Raw genomic sequence first — 22,335 nt, 5'->3', positions numbered from 1 at the left:
AGAAGCTTACACACAGCTTACTGTCTCCCTTTCTCTTCCTCCAGCAGTCCATTGGATTATGAAGACCACCACAGCCGAACAAAATCTGGGCATACAGTGGGCAATGTGGTCCCATTTAGAAGACCTGGATTTTGCGGACGACATAGTCCTCCTGTCAAACAGTCAAACACAGATGCAGACCAAAACAACCAAACTCACCAAAATTGCACCTTCCACAGGACCCCACATCGATAAAGCAAAGACAAAGGTAATGACCATCAACCATAAAACAGACAATCCCATAAACCTAGACAAAGAGGCACTAGAAGAGGTGGACACATTTACATACCTGGGAAGCATTGCTGAGAAATCTGGAACCCAAAGAACGTCTCCGCAAAAACCAAACTCTGCATTTTCAATTCAAACGTCAAGTCCGTCTTGGCGCAGAAACATGGAGAACCACAAAAGTCACCACCAACAAACTGCAAGCCTTTGTTAACAGATGCTTAAGACACATCCTGGGAATATACTGGCCAAATACAAGTACAAAAGAAGAGCTCTGGCAAACCACACAACAAGAACCACTTGAAGCACAAGTCAAACGCAGGAAATGAGGCTGGACTGGGCACACCTTGAGGAAACTGCCCTCCAACACGACCAGACAGTCCTCCTGGAACCCACAGTGGAAAAGAAAGCCGAGAAGACCAAAGAACACCTGGAGAAGGTCTGTCAAGGCAGAACTCAAGGAATCAAGAACATCTTGGAAGGAAGCAGAGAAGATCACCCAACACCAAACCAGCTGGAGAAAGTTCGTGAATGACCTCTGATCCCCAAAGTGAAAAGGGTTTAAGTCAAGTAAGTCAACTAGTGGTTGGTTCTGTGAAAGTAACAGAATACTCTACATGATGTAACTGATGTATGAATGTGATGATCAGCTGCTGAAGGTGGAGCTCATGTTAAGGACTTTATATCCTGCTGAGTGGATTCATCTCTAATGACACTTCAGCACTGATTATTGATTATTGATTATAGTTTGTAATGAAGTATGATATTGGTCTCAGGTGTGCTGGTGTACCTGACTGGATGGAGACAGGTGTGTTGGTGTCCATGTGGTTCTTGGCTCTGTGTGTCAGCAGGGGGATGATGGGAATGATGAGTGGAGCCGAAACCGATCCTGCTGTCATGACGATGGCTGTCTGCCTGTCAATCAATCAATCAATCAATCAATCAATCAATCAATCAGCAGAGGTGAATGAAGTACTCACATCTTTTACCTCAGTAACAGTAGTGATGTGTAGAAATACTCTGTTACAAGCAAAGGTACTGCATTCATACTTTGAGTAAAAAACAGAAGTATTTACTCAGAGTACACGTCAGCCAGAATGGCCTTAACTTGTAACCGAGTATTTCTACTCTGTTGTGGGAGTACTTTTACTGCACTAAATGATCTGAGTACGTCTTCCCCGCTGATACAGTGACGCTCCTCACAGCTTCCTGTGTGAGCAGCACGGGACACACAACCTGCGTTCCAGTACCCATACTACCATACTATTCAGCACGCCAGAAAAAGAATTAGTGTGTCCCAGTACATAGTATGTCACATGCAGTATGCCAAAAGTACCAGGATGTTCTACTACATCCGGTCATATTTCGCAGTATGCATGTCAGCATGCTTCTTTGGCCATTCTGACCCACAATCCTTTGCGCAGCGGAAGTTATGTCGCACTGACTGAGCTGTGTGTACAACCAATGCTCACATATAACATGGAAGACAACACGACACAGAGAAATAAAAAAAAGAGCAACGTTATGACGGACGACAGCGCATTCAAGTGTAAGTACCATTTTACATCTTTACTGCTCGTATGTATGATTAAAACATTAATATACCATTGTTGCACGAAGCTAAGATGATGACATGTACGAGTGTCAGACATACCAATTCACCTCACATGAAGTTGTTGATGATGCACTCGGATATTAAGTACGTTCGCTAGTTTGTTAAGTAAGTTACTAGTCGGTCATCAACATTAACTGCCTTTTCTTACTGGAATATAATTCATTTGTAACGTTAGGGTCGGATGAACGCACTGAGCTGCTGATTAGTTGGAGGACAGACAACGTGGACCTCTTCACCGGCAAGAGAAATGCGGCCGTTAAAGGATATGAGTGAGTAACATTATTATGTGCTGAAATGTGATAAAAGGAGCACTGTAGGCATGTAAGCCAATTATTCACGTCACACACTACGGCCTTGTAACAGTTCAGTTAATCAGTATCAGTCAGCCTTACTCATGCAGTACTGCTTTATACCTCGTACTTTTTTACTAGGCTACTTGTTTTTATATCACATGCCTCATGTACTGACACGTAACTGCTTATTTATATACTTTATACTATGTTTTGTTTTCTTTTTAAATGCTACATCATCGTCCTGTGGACGGCTGTTTTGGGGATGTCAAACGTCCTCGAGACAACCCTGTAGGATGCTGCATGGGCAAGCCAGTAGAGGAAGGTGAGGACATGGAGCTCTTTGACCCACCCATGGTCAGCCTCATGGGCCAGAGCAGCTGTGAGTGCAGCCATGGACTCCCTGCTCGTGCGGAGGTCAGGGCGGAGGTCGGACACAGCATCCAGATAGAGCCGCAGGATGGGCACGTTGGGGTTGAGGTGGCAGTATGTTGTGTGGACATGCTATGAATGTGAAATAAATGAATCCAATATTATGCAAAAGCCTCATTTGAATTCCTGTAAAATCACATTCTGCCTGTTTTATATTGGTACAACTGGTCTCAGTCCTGCCAGCACTGATAATGATGGTGATGGAGCAACACGTCCTTTCATACACGGTTTATTTAATCTGAGATACTAAGACACTACATATTAGGACTGCAATGATCTGATTATATACTGTCACATATCATACAGTTCTGCAAGAACACGGTTACAACATTCACTTTATTGTGATTACAGTGTAATCAGTGTTAGGGTTCAACTATGACTACAATATAGAAGATTCTACCAGTGCAGGCAGTGGTGTAAGTGTGGTATAAATAATGAATGAATGTGACTGAATATGAATACACTATGGGCCAGGTATGAGACTAGTAAATATATAAATAGTGAAAGTCAAACACATATTAAGTAATGTAGTAAGAATGTGCAGGTATGTTACACTACAAATAAAAGTAATGTGAATGTAAGGCTGCTTCACGTGCAGACAGAATATAGTGCCAGCTGCTGCATAGCTGTGAATATATTTAACATCAAACATCTGCCAGCAACAGAGAGCTGTGTGTGAAGGGGGTTAATGTGCCTACTGGTGACTAGTTCAACAGACAGGTCACTAATAACAGGCGTGGGACTGTTTATTAGAAACAACAACATACATGACGACAGAACAGCAACACAGCTCTCCAGCACCTCCGACAGTATGCACGACTCTGGCGAGCTCGACGAGAGGAGATTTGCTGCATCTCCGAAGTACAACAACACAAAATATTCAAATGTGGCGCTACGGACGGCGGCGGAAGTGAGCAAGAGGGTCGGAGTTCAGGGAGCGATGTGATGGCGGATGTAGTGTGTCCCAGTAGTATGCACACTGCATGCTTACTGCATACTGCACTACGTAGCTTTAAGGGCAGCTGCAGTACATACTAAGAGTATATAGCTAGTAGAAGTATGCGGTGTGGATCGCAGGGAGAGAGATACGAAACAAAGTCACGTGCGGTCACTGCACTCATCACACTTCCTCTGCTCTGTTTGCGTCCTCGCGCTCAGTGTGACTGATACCACACAAACACACAAACAGTAAACACGCTGATGTAAACACGTCGCACCGCGCATGTCCGTTTCACGATAAAACATTAATGTTGTCTTACTTCAGATCAGAGATCAGACGCAGCGGAGGAGACTCGAGTTGGCCCTGCGGCTGTGTACGGAAGCGTCACCATAGCAACGACAAAGAGGCAACCGTCTCTACGAGCATCCAGCGGGGGGCGGGGCTAAGAGAAGAGGAGCCGGTGAAATAAATAACTTTAGTTTTAAATTTCAACTCAAATACTAAAAATACAAATTGAAAAAAGCGTTAATAAAGAAAAACACCTGAGGAAGAGAAATTCAACCAAATACGTAAAGTTTTTATATCAGTAATATTGAATCAGTGGGAACAAATAATACTTTTCTGAGCATTAATCAATAAAATAAGAAAAGGGTGATGTTTTCCTTCGCACAGAGTAATGTAGGGACTGTTCTTTACTTGTCAGAGGAGGAGCTGAGGTGAAGCTCCAAATATCTCCCCTTGAGCCTCCCTCCACCAGAAATGAGTTGGGTTTTTAATTTGACGTTTGAAAATTAAAAGAGTTGAAAAAAGCCTCAGTTTGCAAATGTTTTATTTTTAGACAAATTTCAAATGAGTGATTTTGATGAATTATCACTGTTGTAAGTTCAGATTTGGTTCTTTTCTTTTCTTTTTTGTCAGAAGCGTTTGTCGCACATGATGTGACCACGTTACGTCAGGTTTTTTAAAATCCAATGATAATTTCTGTTTTCACAGTTTCTGGGTGATAAATGGAGGAACTTTTGGACAGTTTTAAGGAAAGCATGCCGACCAAACTTGCCTCGAGCTTAAAGGGCATGTTTTCTTTAAAGAATGCCAAAAGTTTTAAAGGAAAAAAAAAGCCAACAAAATTTTAAAGAAATGATCCCCTCCAAGCCCACCTTTGCCTTGTAAAGAAAGAAAAAAAAATCACCAAACATTTTTAAAATAAATAAATAAATCACCAAATTCTTTAAAGAAAACACGCCCATTAAAAGTTGTATGTCCCTCCCCCAAGCCAAAATAAAAAACATATGTGCCTCCCCAGTGAGAGAATGATTTCCCCTTCACAACTGACTGGTGATAAACCTGATTCTGATTGTGATGTACAAACACTGAGGACACTGAATGTTAAATCTGGTGTGTATTGATTTATTTCTACCTCACCACGAGTTTTGAACAGGCAGGTTTCAGGACGCTCCCGCGGACAGCTGACTCTTGAGGACCCTGACGTAGCATGCCTGTCTGACACAACATTAGCTCACATGCTAACAGGCTAACAGGCTACCTAACAGTCAGAAAACAAAGACAAGAGCTTTAAAGATGGCAGAAGTCAAAGTGAAGAAGGAGGCGAACCTGTCAGACCCCGCGGAGGTGGAGAACAGGTCAGTCCGGCGGCGGGAACCCGCTTTACCGCTGAGCCGGTGGTGCCGCTCACCGGAGACCCGTGCGCCGAACTCCGTACAAATTCTGACGAGTTTAGTGTTTACTCGCTTGTCTCCGTGAATGCAGCGGCTGTGTGAGGTGAATTAAAACATTGTCCGAATTGTAGTTAATGTGTTGTGAATTCGGCATTGCGACAGCACACCCAGGTCCTCCCGACACTAAAATCTGAACATTTTAAACATCTTTAAAGACGTTTTAGCGGAGGAGTGTGGTGGGCTCGCTGCTAACCGCTCTGTTTGGTGGTTTGAATGTGTTGCCGAATTAAAGTATTGTTCGTGTAGATTCAGTCCAGTTTAATACCTGGTTAAATGTCGCCAACACGCGAGTGAGCAGTGGTGATCGCTTTAAACTGAGTGTGGCTGAAAGGTGAGCTGGTTACAGCAGAAAGTACTGAAGTATAAATTCACCTGAGCAGGTGGAAAGAAGTCCAGAGGACAGCATGTGTCACTGACTCTGGCAGGGTGTCTGCAGGTTCTTAAAAGATTCTGATTTGACTCGAATTCAGTTTTTATAACCATGTAGTCATTAAAAGTCATAAACTAGTTTTCAGTTTGAATGTGTGAGGGTTTTATTACCACACACACATTTAGTCTCTTTTTATTTGTCTTTTAATTTCTGTAATGAGTGGAACTCTCCTGCGTGGTGTGACTCATCTTTAAACTGTCTTTTATATTTTCTACCTGTTGGGATTGAACTTGACTCTAACAGTCACACTGCTCCATAAATCCTCCCTCTGCTCAGGAACACATTTAGTTTTGTGTTCATGTTCCAGGTGTAATAAAGTGTTTGTTTAACCAGGAAGCTGTTGTGTTTCCAGACCTCTGAGGGTCGTTACAGCTGATGATAGTGACCTCACTGTTCCAGCCCTGATGTGTTGGTTATTGTCCTGATCAATCGATTGATTGTTTGGTCAATAACATGTCAAAGTGTCCTCAGATGTTTGATTTGACCACAAACACACAGGTTCAGTTTATTTTCAGAGAAACCAGGAAACATTTGTGTTTTACAAGCTGGAACGAGGATTTAGATATTTTTCCTTTTCAATCAATCAGTTAATCAATTCGTCGTTACAGGATCAAACAGCTGTGTCAGCAGTTCCCTCACGGTATCACAGACCAGGTGATTCAGAACGACATGCCTCACCTGGAGCCTCAGCAGAGAGCCATGGCCATCAACAAGCTGCTGTCACTGGTCAGTCTGAGCACTGCAGCGCTGCTCACTCCTCTCTCCTGATTGGCCGCTTGGCACTGTGTTTCTGATCGGCGTGATTATTGATTGATGTGTTGACCTGTTCCAGGGTCAGCTGGACCTGCTGAGGAACAGCTCAGGTCTCCTGTACAGACTGAAGGACGGGCAGAGCGCCAGGTAAACACACCTGACACACCTGTGAGTGTAACATGTCTGTGTCTTTGAACCTGAAGAGCTCCCGTCAGCCTCCTGCTCTCTTCTTCTTCTTCTTCTTCTTCTGGTTTGTTGCAGTAAGATGAAAGGTTCAGACAACCAGGAGAAACTGGTTTATCAGATCATCGAGGACGCAGGAAACAAAGGTAACAAACTACAGCACAACACCTGAAGCTCCACACAGGAAGTTACCTGCAACATCTGCTGTTTCTACGGCGTGGATGGAAAACCTGCAGCTGTGGAGTCTGACACACACAGACACAGACACACACAGACACAGACACACACACACACACACACACACACACAGACACATGAGCCAGTAGAGTCCAGGTGTAAGAATACTGAAGTTCCCCTTTAACATGAACACCTGCCTTGTTGAAACACTCAGCAGCTGGTACGATCTGGTTCTGTGTCGCAGGGATCTGGAGCAGAGACATCCGCTTTAAGAGTAACCTTCCTCTGACTGAGATCAACAAGATCCTGAAGAACCTGGAGAGCAAGAAACTCATCAAAGCCGTCAAATCTGTTGCCGTGAGTTTAAAACAGAGCCCATCATCAGCTGAGCCTGTGGACATACAAGGTTTCCTCTCTGACAGCTCCATGTTTGTTGTGTGCAGGCGTCTAAGAAGAAGGTGTACATGCTGTACAACCTGCAGCCGGACCGCTCTGTGACGGGGGGCGCCTGGTACAGCGACCAGGACTTTGAGTCTGAGTTTGTTGAAGTTCTCAACCAGCAGTGCTTCAAGTTCCTGCAGAGCAAGGTACCGAAAACTTTATTTAAACAGCTGATGATCTCACAGGTTATTTATTAATGTCAATTAATCATGAAATGACACAAGTGGTTTCACTGAACTGTGACAGGATCAAGACCTGAGCCTTATGACAAAGGAAAGGGTTCTCCTCTGTGGCAGAGGGTTACAGTACGACACCAAGTAAACACTGACCAACGGGACCAGACTGGCCGACCCGTATGCTCTCACTCAGTGGATGGATGATGTCACAGGAAGCCAATCTTACAAAGGAGGACCACACTTGTTTGTTTTGCTATGGAAGCTAACGTTAGCTAATGTGCTAAAAAGTTAGCGTTGCAGAGAAATCCAATCTTCCTCTTAATCCCTCCCCAGTTTCTGATGAGGTGGACATGATAACCCTTAATACACATAACCTTATTCATCCCTACAACAGGAAATACTTTTTCCCTAACCTGATATGAAGTGTGCGCTGCACATGTGAGCATTTTTGATGATGGCCTCCGTCCAGTCCTTTGGTCTTATCACATTTAACCATAGTTGTCTTTGTTTTTGTTGACGGGCAGTGGCGGCTGGTTTTGAGCCATGACTCCTTCTATTCTGGCTCCCAATAACACAACAAGACAAACACATTTTAACACTCCTATGGAGCCTACAGCCCTGTGGGGGAGAGGCAGCTGCACCTCCAGCTCATAACATGATGTCATCGTGATGTCATCGTGATGTCATCGTGACTCCGACCATAAAAGGGTCATCCTGCTGCCACTGTCGCACTGTTTTCTCTGCCCTGCAGCAGAGTCAACAACCATTTCACCTTAAGCTAACGTTTTTTTTTTAGAAATGCTATCAAAGCTCACTCGCTCTGTTGCTCATGACGACACGTCCTGTTGGGTCACATGGTGAGCTGCAGACGGTTCAGATGTTTCTGTTGGTCACATGACTGTGTTGTGTGTTCAGGCTGAAGCAGCGAGAGACAGCAAACAGAGTCCCATGGTTCAGAGGAACAGCTCCTTCGCCACCTCGCATGAAGTCTGGAAGTACATCTGTGAGCTGGGAATCAGCAAGGTGATGCTGTCACAGCCACGCCCCCTTTTATGACCTCACACACCACAGACACTGACCTCCTGATCCGCATGTTTTACTTTCTATGTGAATGTGACTCTGGTCACGTCAGAGCTGGTTTTTGACTCTACTGCCATCACTCTCAGGTTAACTGACAGGTGTTTGACTGCAGGTGGATCTGTCCATGGACGACATCGAGACCATCCTGAACACGCTGATCTACGACGGGAAGGTGGAGATGACCGTCATCGCCGCCAAGGAGGGAACTGTAGGTAGCGTGGATGGACAGATGAAACTTTACCGTGGCGTCAACGCCGTCATCCAACCCACCGGCCTCGTCAGGACGCCCTGCGGACTCTGCCCGGTAACACATCTACACCACTGTTCATAGAGTTAGTGATGTGCCGCCACAGAGCCCGATGCTGTCCAATCAGACGAGTGAGAGGATTCGTCCTATGTCTGAATGGTCTTTGATGCTTTTACGTTGTCGGCAGTTCTCTTCACAAACACTCAGACTCAGTAATGATGGAGGCTCACCGAGAACAAATCCAGCATCCAAGCTGTCACAGTGTTCTCTGCTGTCAAGAGACGTCGCGGGGACGTCACGACAGTGGGTGTCGTCCACCATAATCCATGGTTTCATCTCATGCAGGGGTGATGGGCATCCAGCACCGTGCCGGATTTCCGGCGTGTGGCGAGGGGGGAAAAAAAGGTGATGCGGGATATATGTGTGCGGCGTCGCAGACAGTTTAAACAGAGACCTCTCGCTCTCAACCAGACCAAAGTTAGGCTACTAGCCAATCAGAAGTAGAGCGGGGGCGGGTCTTGGGGGGGAGGAACAGATTTGGTTCAGAGCCAACTTCAGACTGTAGTGGAGCCCGTGCCGTAGACTCTCTAATCAAGATGCAAAGTAAGTTAATGAAACCTGGGAAAACGTCCTGATAGTCGATAAAGGACTCAAAAGTAAATGGCGTTGGGCGTGGCTAGAAGAGGCACAGACGGACACGTAAATTGATGTATGCAACCAGCGGCAAGACAGTCCTATCACAGCATGAATTAGACCCCGCTCATAAAGCCGCTGTACGTGCATAAAACATGTAACGCGTTTACCAGGAGCTGCAGTCACCGCTGACAGACTGCGTTGTCTTGTTAATAGGCTCGTTGGAGATGAACTGCGCCTCGCCTGCAAAGTAGACGAGAGCAGGCGGCTGCAGCGGGGGGGGCGGTGACAAAAAGCTGCGGTGAAGTCGGACAGCTTCCCGACAGTTTCCAGCAGCCTTCAGTCCATACAGGAAGTCACAGACACACTAACATCCTGTCTGGAATGATGTCAGTTCATTAAAGTGATCAGATCCATATATCAGTTTGTTCTCAGTCTCCAGTTGTTTTAATTATGACAGATTAATTTATTAAAATGCTTTACAGGTGATCTGTAGTTTATGTTCATGGTTCATGAACTCTGCTGTAAATCAGCATCGTATCGGTCTGACCTGTCGCCATGGCAACAGAGACTGAATACACTGCGTTTGACTGTAAGCTTCATATTTGATACAAGACAACAGCTTTCATTAAGGCTCAGTCAGACACAGTCAGGGCTTCACATCTGTACACGTTAGTTTAAGAATGGCCACCAGTCTGTGTGATGGTGAACAGTGTTAATACACAGCAGACTCTGTGTGGTTTATGAACTTCACCATCAGTCACACAACATGTTTCTGTCACAGAATAAACCTTCAGATCAGACAAATACAATTTAAACCTCTGAAATTCAACAAAAAGTTTATCTAAACGTCATCTCGTTGAGTCGACATCTGAACCAATCAGCTGTTAGATCAGGTGAGAGCCAGGCGGTGCAGTCGGTGGAGAGCAGCTGCAGCGCCTGGCTCTACAAACTGCAGCCGCCTCGCTCTCGCCGTTTTATCGCCGTCCACTTTTGTAATACGTCAATACGGGGGAATGACGACCCATTCCTCGTGCCTCAACCTGGAAAAAAATTCAGGCTTAGGATTTTTTTTTTTTTTTTTGCTATCACATCCTGCTGGTGTAGTGTGTCTTAATGAACGACAACTGACGCCACGTCTGAGACGCCTCACGACGTCCCCACAGAAAGTCTAGCATGTTTGATTTTCTTCTCCTGTCACAGCCGTCACTTTGACCAATAGGAACACAGAGCGATCTGTTGCCATGGAAACTGTAGGACAGCAACAGCCCAGCCTTTTAGATATTTCCTGTAGGGACGTTAGTACACAGAGTAAAGAGGAAACAGCAGAGGCACTTTATCAACCCGCTGAGTACTGCCATTAGCATCAAGCTAGCAAAGAATGTTCTTTCTTCATAATGGAGGATATAAAGGAATCAAACTCACAGATAGTGTCTGGGCCTTTACTCAGCACAGCTGCAGAGGCTACCAGCTGCATCTCAAACACACCACACCATTGATCATTCTGGTTTCAGTTTAATCAAACTCAACACTTCCTGTTTCTGTTTCAAATTAAAAGCCCCTCATCATTTCAGCTGAGAGAATCCCTTCTCCCTTCTTTTGGTTGATGTGGTCTTCAAAGACCGCATCAACCAAAGTGATGATTGGTGGTGGACCAACATGTAGTCAGTCATGTCTGTCGGCCAAGTCACAGACAGGTTTTATGACTCCACAGTCACCTGTGGGAACACACAAACACAGTAGCGGATCCTGATACTTCTGTTGAGATCTGGAGCTATATAGGAAATAACTGTAAATAAAATTAACTTGACCTTCAAGGCTTTAGGCTAGAACCACCACTGGACAAACATGTTGTGTAGTCTGAACCCGTGATCCAACAGCTGTCTGCATGTGTTGAGCTCTAAAGGACCGTGTCAAAGGGTTTCCATAACTGAGCGCTGACTTCCTGTCTTTTGTCCTCAGGTGTTTGACGACTGTCACGAAGGAGGAGAAATCTCTCCGTCCAACTGTATCTACATGACGGAGTGGTTGGACTTCTGACGGCTGCTCTCGTCTCTCTGTTCTTTTCTCTGTGAGGAAACTTTGACTCTATTTTCCCGGCGCTCTGTGATCCACCTCAGTTATTTTTTGTATTTATTGCGAAGTTTAATAAAAGCAGGAATGAGAAATGTGTCGTTGTGGCTTCAAACCTGAACTCATGACAGCAGAGTGTGTGACAGTGTGTTGTTTGATGTGGTGTACTGACCCTTTAAGTATTCAGGACGTTTGTGGACTAAATAATGAATGGATATGAGAACAGTCCCGACAGCAGCACTCAGGTATGAGGCCGGTGTTCTCTGATGCACTCTGAGTGTGTTTATCCAATCACAGCTCTCGTTAGTGTTTTCCATCAGACATGGTTAAAGTGCTCCATCAGAGCGTAATGGGCTCAGTGCTGACCGTCAGCACGGCTCACTTTACACAACATGTTCTCATGTTCTCATATTGACCGCTCAGGAACTCAGCTCCTGCTCATCAGACACAAACACTCCACGCTTCCACCTGCTGGGTCTCTGCCATAAAGACTACACTACCCATCAGCCTCGGCAGCTCTCACCACTGATGCGATGCCACAGAATCAGAGCCGTTCCTTTTCATTGTTCTTGTCAAAACGTCCTCTGATGGTTCCACTCAGACATTTAACTGAACGAACAACAGACGACAGATTAACGTCAAAAATGAAAAGTTCAGCGTTCAGTTTCAGCGCCACAAAGAACGTTCTCTCAACATTTCATTCACCAGTGTACCTGTGTGGCTATCTTCACAAAACCTCTGGAGAACGTTCCTTAAATGTTCTACTGTCAAACGTTTTGATAATATTAAAAGAACATCCACAAAGACAAACATAACGTCAGTGATACATGAGGAAAACCTTCCTGAGAACAAATATGAGAAACTTCCAGACAGCAATATTTGGTTTCAGGAATGTTCTAGAAATAATCCAAAGTTTGGAGAATCCCAACAATCGTAACATTCCCTTGACGTTTCCACGCTGAACTTGTTCTTGTCCTCTAATTGTTCCATTAACACCTTCGAGGAATGTTCCCTCAGGGTTCCTGTGTGGTTCTGCTAATGTCAGAAGAACATCCTAGAGGAATGTTTGGTTTTCAGGAACGTTCTTTGTTAATTACTAAAGTTAAGACAAAAAGCATTCCTGTAATGTTCCCTCAAAGTTCCAGTGGTCGTAACTGAGAATCTCTACGAACGCTCTCTTGTGGTTCCCCTAAACCACGTTCACGTTCTAAAGTTGAACTCAGCGAGCCGTGAGACATTTGGGAACTAACAGATGCTGTAATAACCAAAAAGATAAATCTAGGAAAACTGTATGAGAACCTTATCTTACCTTAGTTTACATAAAAACCCTCAGGGAACGGTCACTAATGGTTCTTCTGTCGTTCCTTTTACGTCCATGACAGCTTGTATGCAACGTTCTACTGTTCTCTTACTCCAATAGGAACGTTTTTTAAGGAAATGAAAAAGTTGGAGTGATCACATGGAAAACTGTTAGTCCCCAATATTTGGTTGAATACTCCTGTAACGTTCTCTTGGTGTTCCTATGTGGTTTCTTTAACCTCCAGCTAATGAGTGGAACCATGCTCTTAGAACGTTCCAATAATCTGTGTTCTTCTAATGTTAAAAGAACATCCCAGGAACCACATAAGAACATCACAAAAAGAACACATACTGTCGGTGGTTTTCAGGAATGTTCTGTGAATGTTGCTTTAAAGTTGAGGGTTCATTCTCATGGTTGCAAGTCTCGAAGGATGTTCTCCACAGAGCGTTACATAACAACCCTCAGACAACCGTCACTAATGGTTCTTCTGTGGTTCCCTCTTTCTTCATTAAGGTTCTTAAATGCAACTTTCTAAAGTTCTCTAACTACACTAGAGCATGGTTGAAACCACAGAATGTGTTTGCAGCGTTGTCTGGTCCATTTGTCCACGTCTAAACGAAGGATCCGTTATTATTGTGATTTTAAATATGTTGCTTTGTGCTGAGTATTGTGATAAAATATGTTGTGATTTATTACCTTTGTTCAGCTGTAAATTTTGTCCCTGAAGGAAAAACTAAAAGTTTTCGGTCTGTTCATCTCACGTCAGACATTTTTGTTTGCAGCAGTAAAATGTGTCTGTTGGACTGAAAAAGCTCCTCCTCATATCACTGCAGTCGACCACCTAAAGTTTAATTTGTCATATTAATAACTGTGTGTGATGATACGAAACTGCCACACAAAAATATTGTGATACTTTGCTGTATCAATTTTCCTCGCCCCTGATTAATACTTCATTACATTATTATGCAGTGTGATGTTTACTGTCGTTTGAAATGCGGTTTGATTCCTTCAAACCAAAACATCAGCACTTTGGATTTTGTTTTCACACTGGTGGTTTATCACAGCTGCTAGAACACACACACATCAGAACACTGGTTAGTGTGTCGGTTTTTATCAGACGACATTCAGTCAGCAAAATTTATTTCACTTTGATGTCCCCAAAAACTGAAGGGATCTCCACGATCCTCCATTTAATGAAGGGAACGACCCAAAAATTCTGAGGAAACATGTTGTTGTGTTCTACCTGGTACCTGCGCACCTGTACTGACTGTGGCCCCGCCCCCAACACATGAAATCAAAACTCCGCCCCTGCAAGTTACATTCACTCAGAGTCAGTGTCACAAGATGGAAACACAGAAGGAAGTTGTTTCTACATTTGGTAATAGTCGGTCGGCAGCATGAGATTAAATTAAATTAAGACCCTTTTAGTGTCGGAGTCACGATGACATCACGATGACATCACAGTGACATCATGTTATGAGCTGGAGGTGCAGCTGCCTCTCCCCCACAGGGCTGTAGGCTCCATAGGAGTGTTAAAATGTGTTTGTCTTGTTGTGTTATTGGGAGCCAGAATAGAAGGAGTCATGGCTCAAAACCAGCCGCCACTGCCCGTCAACAAAAACAAAGACAACTATGGTTAAATGTGATAAGACCAAAGGACTGGACGGAGGCCATCATCAAAAATGCTCACATGTGCAGCGCACACTTCATATCAGGTTAGGGAAAAAGTATTTCCTGTTGTAGGGATGAATAAGGTTATGTGTATTAAGGGTTATCATGTCCACCTCATCAGAAACTGGGGAGGGATTAAGAGGAAGATTGGATTTCTCTGCAACGCTAACTTTTTAGCACATTAGCTAACGTTAGCTTCCATAGCAAAACAAACAAGTGTGGTCCTCCTTTGTAAGATTGGCTTCCTGTGACATCATCCATCCACTGAGTGAGAGCATACGGGTCGGCCAGTCTGGTCCCGTTGGTCAGTGTTTACTTATTCCAGTAACACTGGCGGTCCCAGAGAGTGACCTGACATGGTGCGTTGGTAAATTCAGTCTGACGCTCTACACTAAAATGAGAGCCCTGTTGGTGGAAGAAACGCAGCGTTATATTTCTACATGAATGAACCAACGGTTAAGTTAATCACACATTCACTCCGCTCGGCGCTCTGCTGCTCCGTCTCCACAGACAGAGTGTCCAGAGTGCGCTCTGCCACTCTGAGAGTGCGCTGCTCTGGATAACCCAACGCTACATTCAGACAGCGCTCCCAATTTATCAACGCTCCAGTTTGTGTCAGAGTGCGCTCACACACTCACAATGAGTGTTTCTGAACGCACCACTCACATCATCTTCCTCCATCATCTAAAACAAGACAACACAACTTGTTAGCTAGCGCTAGCTAATTGTTTTGCCTTCAGCTAAGCCCCGCCCACCAGCAAACGTCACTCTGTTTACTAACAGTCAAAGAGTGTATAATGTTGTTAGCAGTCAGTGTTTAAAGTCTGGATGCTCGTCACGAGGAGTCATCATTATAAATGATCATCTTCATCATGATGATGAATTAACGCTCCTGCTCCTCAGAGGATGAACCCTGGACATCGTCTCTGTAGCGCCCCCATCAGGACAAACTGCTCGTGCTCACACTGATCAGGATGTTTGCTCATGTTGTGGCTGCAGTGACGTGTACAGCCTGCAGGAGGCGCTACACTGTGATTGGCTCCTCAAAGATTTCGGAGTAAACACTCAAAGAATAAAAGATAAAAACCAGGATGTGAGTTTGATTTAGACCCGAGCTGATGACTGAGGGGAGGAGGGAGAGAGAGGAGGAGGAGGAGGAGGAGGAGGAGGAGGAGGAGGAGGAGGGGGGGCAGTGCGGATTCTTTCCCGTCATTCCCTGCAGCAGCAGCAGCAGCAGCAGCTCCCTCCCTCCTGTCTGTCTGTCCGTCTCTCTGTCCTCTCCTGTCGGACTGTTTGCGGACTCCTCTTCCTCAGCTGAAGTTTGCAGCCTCGCGGTGATCTCCGGAGCAGGTAGGCTTCTCCTCTGTGTCTCTGCTGCCTTCTGCTCCGTCTCTTTTGTGGCTGTGCTGTGATTGGAGCTGTGCTGCGATCCTCCACAAACTTCATGTCGGAGGAGACGCGGCTGGATCCGGGTGATCGGACTCTTCTGCTCCGCTCTGGAGCAGAGACTCCCCCCGGAGGCCCGCTCCTCTCTCCCGGCCTCATCCGTTCTCTGTAGCCGCTCCACGGTGCGCCTCAGCCCGCATGCCCGCTGCTCGTCCCCCGCCCCGCCAGCAGCCATTAGGCTCGGCAGGAGGATGGAGGATAATAACGGTGCGCCATGCATGGACGCAAAAACAGGCGTGGCCGCGGGAGGAGGAGGAGGAGGAGGTGTGTGTGTGTGTGTGTGTGTGTGTTCAGGACAATACACAACGCACATTTGCGGTGTATTTTTAGCGGTAGAATGAGCGGGATGTGGCCGGCTGTGGGAGGCTCTGCAGGCCGGTGGTGGTCGGGGTGAGGACCGGGACGAGCCGGGCCTCCGTCTGAAGCCCGCCAGGAGACGTGTTGTGGTTGTGGGAACGTTTCCTTCACGTTACGTGACTCTTTGCAAACACAAACATTGAGGTCCGCTCTCGTTCCTGCGCGGTGGATCCTCCACGGTCTGTAGAGCTCCACACAGCCGTGATGTTGTCACGCAGGGCCGGCTGCAGTCCGGGAGGGGCCCGGGCAGATCTACGGACACCCCCACCCTAAAACCAGGGTGCAGCTCCGGACTGTTGATCTCCTCTACTCTGCTCCCAGTGTTTCCGACCACAGTGTTTAGTTGTGGGAATGTTTTCTAATGTTAAGAGAAGAAACGTCCTCGTAACGTTCTCGTAACGTTCTCATAGTTTTCATTTTGAAAGCTCTAAAATCAGTTTAATCAGAAACACGTTTGACAGTCGATTAATAAGTGATTGATGCTAACCCTGCCCTGTGTGTTGATTAACAGCACGAGCACACCTTTATATCATTTCACGTTATATTTGTGGTTTTGTGTTGTCGGTCGAATGAAACAGCTCAGAGAACATTTAAAGAACATTTTTCATTATTCTCCAACATTTAATCAACCAAACAAACAAACAAAGAATGAATCAAAACAACAGACGACAGATTAACATCAGTGATGAGAGTGATTATTAGTTTCAGCTTTGGAACAAACGTTCTCTCATTGTTACATAAATACGCTCGGGGAGTGTTCATCAGTATTCCTGCGTGGTTACCTTAACGTTCCTCAAAGGTTTCACTGTAGAACGTCCTCAAAGACACACATGACATCACTGACACATTAGGGAAATATTTGAATTCAGGAATGTTCTGCAAAAATATTTGAAATTCTAGAAAATCCCAACAATTGTATAACGTTCCCTTTACGTTCCCACACGGAACTTTTCCTTCTTGTCTACTGATTGTCCTGTAAACAATTTTAGGTAATGTTCCCTCAGGGTTCCTGTGTGGTTACTGTAACCTCCACCTAATGTGGAAGCCATTTAAGAACAATGTACATACATCCCAAAAAACAAATGTTCTCGGTGGTTTCCTTGAACGTTCTGTGAATGTTGCTTAAAATTTAAGAGAATATTCCCAGAAGGTTTCTCAAAGGTTCCCATGGCTCCAACTTTCAAAGGATGTTCTCTACATAGAGTGTTCACTAATGGTTCTTTTGTTGTTTGTTTTACCTGCATCAGACGTTCTCTTAAGGTCCCAAAGGTTCTCTACAGAACGTTCTGTTGTGGATCCCCCAAACCACGTCCCCGTTCTGAGATTAAAATCAATGAGCTCGAAGACATTTGGGAACAAACGGACGCTGTAACCAGGGGGTTAAAGTTAGGAAACTGTACAAGAACCTTATTTTGGAACACATGAACGTTTTCCTAACCTTACATGAACGTTTGCAGTGTGTAGTTTGACATTTAATGGCTTCCCAAACCTCTGAAGAACATTGGCCAGATGTTCTGCGGAGGTTCTTTAAGAGACCCTGGGAGAACACATTAGTGTTAATGCAGCCATGGCAGGAAGTACACACTGTCTGTCGAGGTCTTCTGGGAATATTTTCAGAAATAATCAATGTGAGTGGAACGTTTCCAGAACGTAACAGGATCACATGTAATGACAGAGTTCAGTTTAACAGTCTGAGTGTTGTTACAGTCGTTTGTAAAGTTATTATACACATATGATTATCGTCACACATGTAAACTATCAGATATTAATATATTATGATTAACTATAATATTATTACTTTCATTAATGTTGTTGTAAGCTACTGTCATTACCGTCTGTCTCTCTCTGTCTCTCTCTCTCTCTGTCTCTCTCTCTCTCTCTCTCTGTCTCATTGTGTCATACAGATTACTGTTAATTTATCATGCTGATCTGTTCTGTACGACATCTATTGCACGTCTGTCCGTCCTGGAAGAGGGATCCCTCCTCAGTTGCTCTTCCTGAGGTTTCTACTGTTTTTTCCCCGTTAAAGGGTTTTTTGGGGAGTTTTTCCTGATCAGCTGTGAGGGTCATAAGGACAGAGGGATGTCGTATGCTGTAAAGCCCTGTGAGGCAAATTGTGATTTCTGATACTGGGCTTTATAAATAAAATTGATTGATTGATTGATAAAGTTGCTGCTGCTCATTAACGTCTTTACTCTGACGCTGACACAGTGAGTCTGTTAACCAACCGCTGACTGATGGACGACTGGTTCTCAGTCACTGGTTCCAGTACAAACTCCCAACATGAGCTGGTTTCAGACTCACAGAATCACTTTGAGTAAATTCTGACATTGTAATATTTACATGATGACGAGTTAATGAAACAAGCAGCTGTAATCAATAGTGATTAGTTGTTGGTGTCCTCAGCTCACCCCGACTGACTCTCATTAACATGAATAATGGAAGAAGCCATGATGGAGGCTCCTCTCTTCCTGACACTCACTCCATTAGTGAGCCGATCAGCTGATCAATAAAGCTTTCAGTCGTCCGTCAGGAGACGTAGAGTTTATATCTGTGAAGGTCTGATCACAAACAGCCTCTCTTGGGCAGGGCTGGCCGATGTGGTGAAAATCAAATATCACAATATTTTTGACCAAATACCTCGATATCGACGTGGATGGCGCTGCAGGCTGACTGTTGGCGCTTTCACAAATATTAACATGAGATTTTTCATCAGTAATGATCAGTAATGTGGATCTGATGAGTCAGAGGGTGACGACCAATAGCCGTCTGGTAACTTCAGAAAATTACTTGACTGTTATGCAGCCGTTAAATCCAGGAAAAGATAACTCCGCTAACTCCATCTCATATTACATGAAGCCGTATGACAACCTGATTGATTTAATATAATGTTTATGAACAGACTGAAGGAGCAGCCAGTGTCCGACTCAAACACCAGAAACATGACGGACATCGAGGCCCAATCATCCCCCTCATCAGAGTGGTACAAGGAAATTCCCAGAATGCTTTGCTAACTGCAGAAGTCTAAATGTGAATAAGCAACACGGCTGCTACTGGTGCAGGAAAGGAAGTCCATAATTATATATATCTTTGCCAATAATTATTGAAAATGTTGAAATTCGTTGGGATATCTTAGTTTTACGCAGAAGCAAAAGAATATTTAATTTATCCTGATAACAACATTCAGGAAAAATGGCTACTGCATTAACAGCCCTATCAGATGTTTTGACTGTTTACTTTTAGCTAAATGTTTCAACCATTTATTCGAGCTAATGATTACTATTTCTACTGTTTATAACTGTTTCTACCATTTATTCATTACTTCTAGGTAACTAATGCTGTCTCAACATTTAGCAGTTGCTTTCAGTGAACTGGTTCCAACTGTTACCCATTACTTTGCTAGCTAATGCTATTTCAACCGCTTATCAGTTACATTTTAGCTAACTGTTTTAACTGTTTATTCATCAATGTTAGCTAACTAATGCTATGTCAATGTTACTTTACTTTTAGCTAACTGGTTTTAACAGTTATCCATTTCTTTAGTTAGCTAATGCTATTTCAACCGCTTATCAGTTACTTTGAGCTAACTACTAACTTGCGTATTTTGCGTTGTTGGCTACTGTCGACGAGTGGCGTCCCTTTCCTAGGTGAGGATTTCAAACCCTTGAAATTTGGCCCAAATTTCATTGAGGTGGAGGGAGCAGAGCGGCGTGTGTTGTGTTTGTTTACTAGAAAGTTCATGTGTTTTTTGGGATGACGAGAGGAGACATGACAGAGTTAGTCTCTGAAGAAAACTAAAACTGCTCCACTGTGGCAATAGTTTGGATTGTAGCTGATGAGAGACTGACTGCAGGCGCCAGTTTGAGCTGCAATTGATTCACACACTGGTTTTTTTCCCTTTTTTTTAAATTTACTTTATTAATCGCCCTGAGGGGAAATTCAATGTTTTCACTCTTGCTTGTCATGAACACACAGGTCCAAACAGACACATGCACAAACAGGACCTATACATGCACGAAGTGAGAGATGTCAGAGTGAGGGGGCTGCCCTTTGGTCAGGCGCCCCGACCGGGGGGGTTCGGTGCCTTGTTCAGGGGCACCTCGGCAGTGCCCAGGAGGTGAACTGGCACCTCTCCAGCCACCAGTCCACGCTCCATATTTGGTCTGGACGGGGACTTGCTGCGGTTGAGACTGAGCGACTGATTCATGAATCAAAATGAGGAATTATCTTCACAAAACTTTATTTCACTACAAAAACCTAAATAAGATGTCAGCTGGCTGGAGGCTGTATGTCCGTCCCATTCTCATGAACGTAATATGTCAAGAATGCCTCGAGGGAATTTCCTCAAATTTGATACAAATATCCGCTCTGAAGAAGGTCAAAGGTCAGTGTGACCTCACAAAACATGTTTTTGTCCATAACTGAAGAATTCATTCACTAATTCTGACCAAACTTGACACAAATGTCTAACAGGATCAAATAATGAAGGTCAAAAGGTCAAAGGTCAGCTTGACTGTGACATCATCATGTTTTAACGTCATATCTCAGGAACAGAAGGGGAGACATTTGGTCAGATACTGAATTGGTGACTCTAATCTTGAAACTGTGCTGATTGTATAGATCTTCTGTGTGTGAAGCATCCATGTTTTCACTGACATGGATGGAGACTGTCAGAGACACTGGACTGGTGGGCGGAGTCATACAACCACAGGGTGGACTGGTGGGCGGAGTCATACAACCAGGGGGTGGACTGGTGGGCGGAGTCATGCAGCCACAGGGTGGACTGGTGGGCGGAGTCATACAACCACAGGGTGGACTGGTGGGCGGAGTCATACAACCACAGGGTGGACTGGTGGGCGGAGTCATATAACCACAGGGTGGACTGGTGGGCGGAGTCATACAACCACAGGGTGGACTGGTGGGTGGAGTCATACAACCACAGGGTGGACTGGTGGGTGGAGTCATACAACCACAGGGTGGACTGGTGGGAGGAGTCATACAACCAGGGGGTGGGGATTGTAGTTTTCCAACATGTTTGACTTCCTTTCTTCCAGGGGCCTGTATCACGAAGCGAGATCAGCCTTTCCTGGGTTACCCAGACCTATCCTGGGTTGACTAACCCTAACAGTGGCAATCAGGATAATCGGTATTACGACGCTGGATATCAACTCGGTAACTCAACCCAGGGTTGCTTTATCAAGAGCCGTGAACGCGCACGCAGCGGACCAATCACAATCATGAGAGAAGCGCAGCGTCACTGAGCGTCACTGAGCGTCCTCACAGAGCGCCGTATGTGAGGAAACAAAAGTATTTCTCATGTGAGGATCAGAGATTAATTCTACTAAAATATGAGGAGGAGAAAAGCAACATTAGAGAAAAGGCCAACACCGTGGCAGCTGCAGGAGGAGGAAACATGCGTGGCAACGCATAACGGGATGAATAATGTTTAGTTTTAGTTTAGATTAGTTTATTTGCACATAATGTTAAAAACAGACAGTGGCGGTTGCAGTGTTTTTGTTTGGTACACAGAGGCATACACCATAAGGCGGTGATTTTTGTTATTATTCTTTTACATCAGTCACATCTATAATGCTATGAATCATGGGTAATGTGGTGAAAAGTGCGCTTCATGAACGTGAGAAATGAGGTTGAGTTTCGAGTTGAGTGGAGTTTATTCAGAGATTTGATCTGAAACCAGCTCCTCTGAAGTTTATTAATGAACACGTTTTATTGAAAAACAGAAGACAAACATGTTAATAAGGTCATGAGCCACGCAGAGCCAAGCTAGCTGTTTCCCTCTGTTTCCAGTCTTTATGCTAAGCTAAGCTAAGCAGCTGCAGTCTGTAGCTTCATGTTTACATCATGTTTCTACTGATGGAGCTGCTCTTTGTGGAAGGGTGGGGTCAGGAAATGACTTTGTGTGTGTGTGTGTGTGTGTGTGTGTGTGTGTGTGTGTGTGTGCGCATGCACGCTCTCCAGTGGAGTGATGTCATTCTTCTTCTGCTGTTTGTGGAACATAAACAGTCGACTCCTCGCTCTGTTATCGTCCTCATCTGTGGTTTTGTTCATGGCAGTTACTCTAATATCTAAT

General features: G+C 44.7%; 3 protein-coding genes across 53 annotated transcripts in view; 2 read left to right on the top strand and 1 right to left on the bottom strand.

The window, feature by feature from the left end:
- The window catches only part of dzank1 (double zinc ribbon and ankyrin repeat domains 1), a 29,643-nt gene extending 27,016 nt beyond the window's left edge, over window positions 1-2,627 (bottom strand). The window contains 2 exon segments of the mRNA XM_049571176.1: window positions 1,055-1,179; window positions 2,522-2,627. Of these exon segments, the coding sequence (XP_049427133.1) occupies window positions 1,055-1,179; window positions 2,522-2,565 (169 nt within the window). The 5' untranslated portion in view covers window positions 2,566-2,627.
- Window positions 2,628-4,841: 2,214 nt separating this feature from the next.
- Window positions 4,842-14,772, top strand: polr3f (polymerase (RNA) III (DNA directed) polypeptide F). Of its 2 annotated transcripts, none has more exons than XM_049571172.1 (9): window positions 4,842-4,936; window positions 6,316-6,433; window positions 6,540-6,607; window positions 6,722-6,789; window positions 7,065-7,177; window positions 7,264-7,407; window positions 8,353-8,460; window positions 8,630-8,821; window positions 11,360-14,772. In XM_049571172.1, the coding sequence occupies exons 2-9, from the start codon at window positions 6,377-6,379 to the stop codon at window positions 11,435-11,437; spliced, it is 828 nt and encodes a 275-aa protein (XP_049427129.1). In that variant the 5' UTR covers window positions 4,842-4,936; window positions 6,316-6,376; the 3' UTR covers window positions 11,438-14,772. The 2 variants fall into 2 exon arrangements, with proteins under 2 accessions (XP_049427129.1, XP_049427128.1); XM_049571171.1 differs by lacking the exon at window positions 4,842-4,936 and adding an exon at window positions 5,014-5,181.
- An 863-nt stretch (window positions 14,773-15,635) lies between these two features.
- LOC125885523 (spectrin beta chain, non-erythrocytic 1-like) overlaps window positions 15,636-22,335 on the top strand; it is a 61,965-nt gene continuing 55,265 nt past the window's right edge. For all 50 annotated transcript variants that reach the window (XM_049571159.1, XM_049571145.1, XM_049571142.1 and 47 more), the window contains exon 1: window positions 15,636-15,791. The gene's annotated coding sequence lies outside the window, so the exon portion shown is untranslated. The remainder of the gene's footprint in view (window positions 15,792-22,335) is intronic.

The sequence above is a fragment of the Epinephelus fuscoguttatus genome, linkage group LG3 (genome assembly GCF_011397635.1).
Source record: "Epinephelus fuscoguttatus linkage group LG3, E.fuscoguttatus.final_Chr_v1".
NCBI classification, from domain to species: Eukaryota; Metazoa; Chordata; class Actinopteri; order Perciformes; family Serranidae; genus Epinephelus; species Epinephelus fuscoguttatus.
This window is presented reverse-complemented; position numbering and strand designations above follow the sequence as displayed.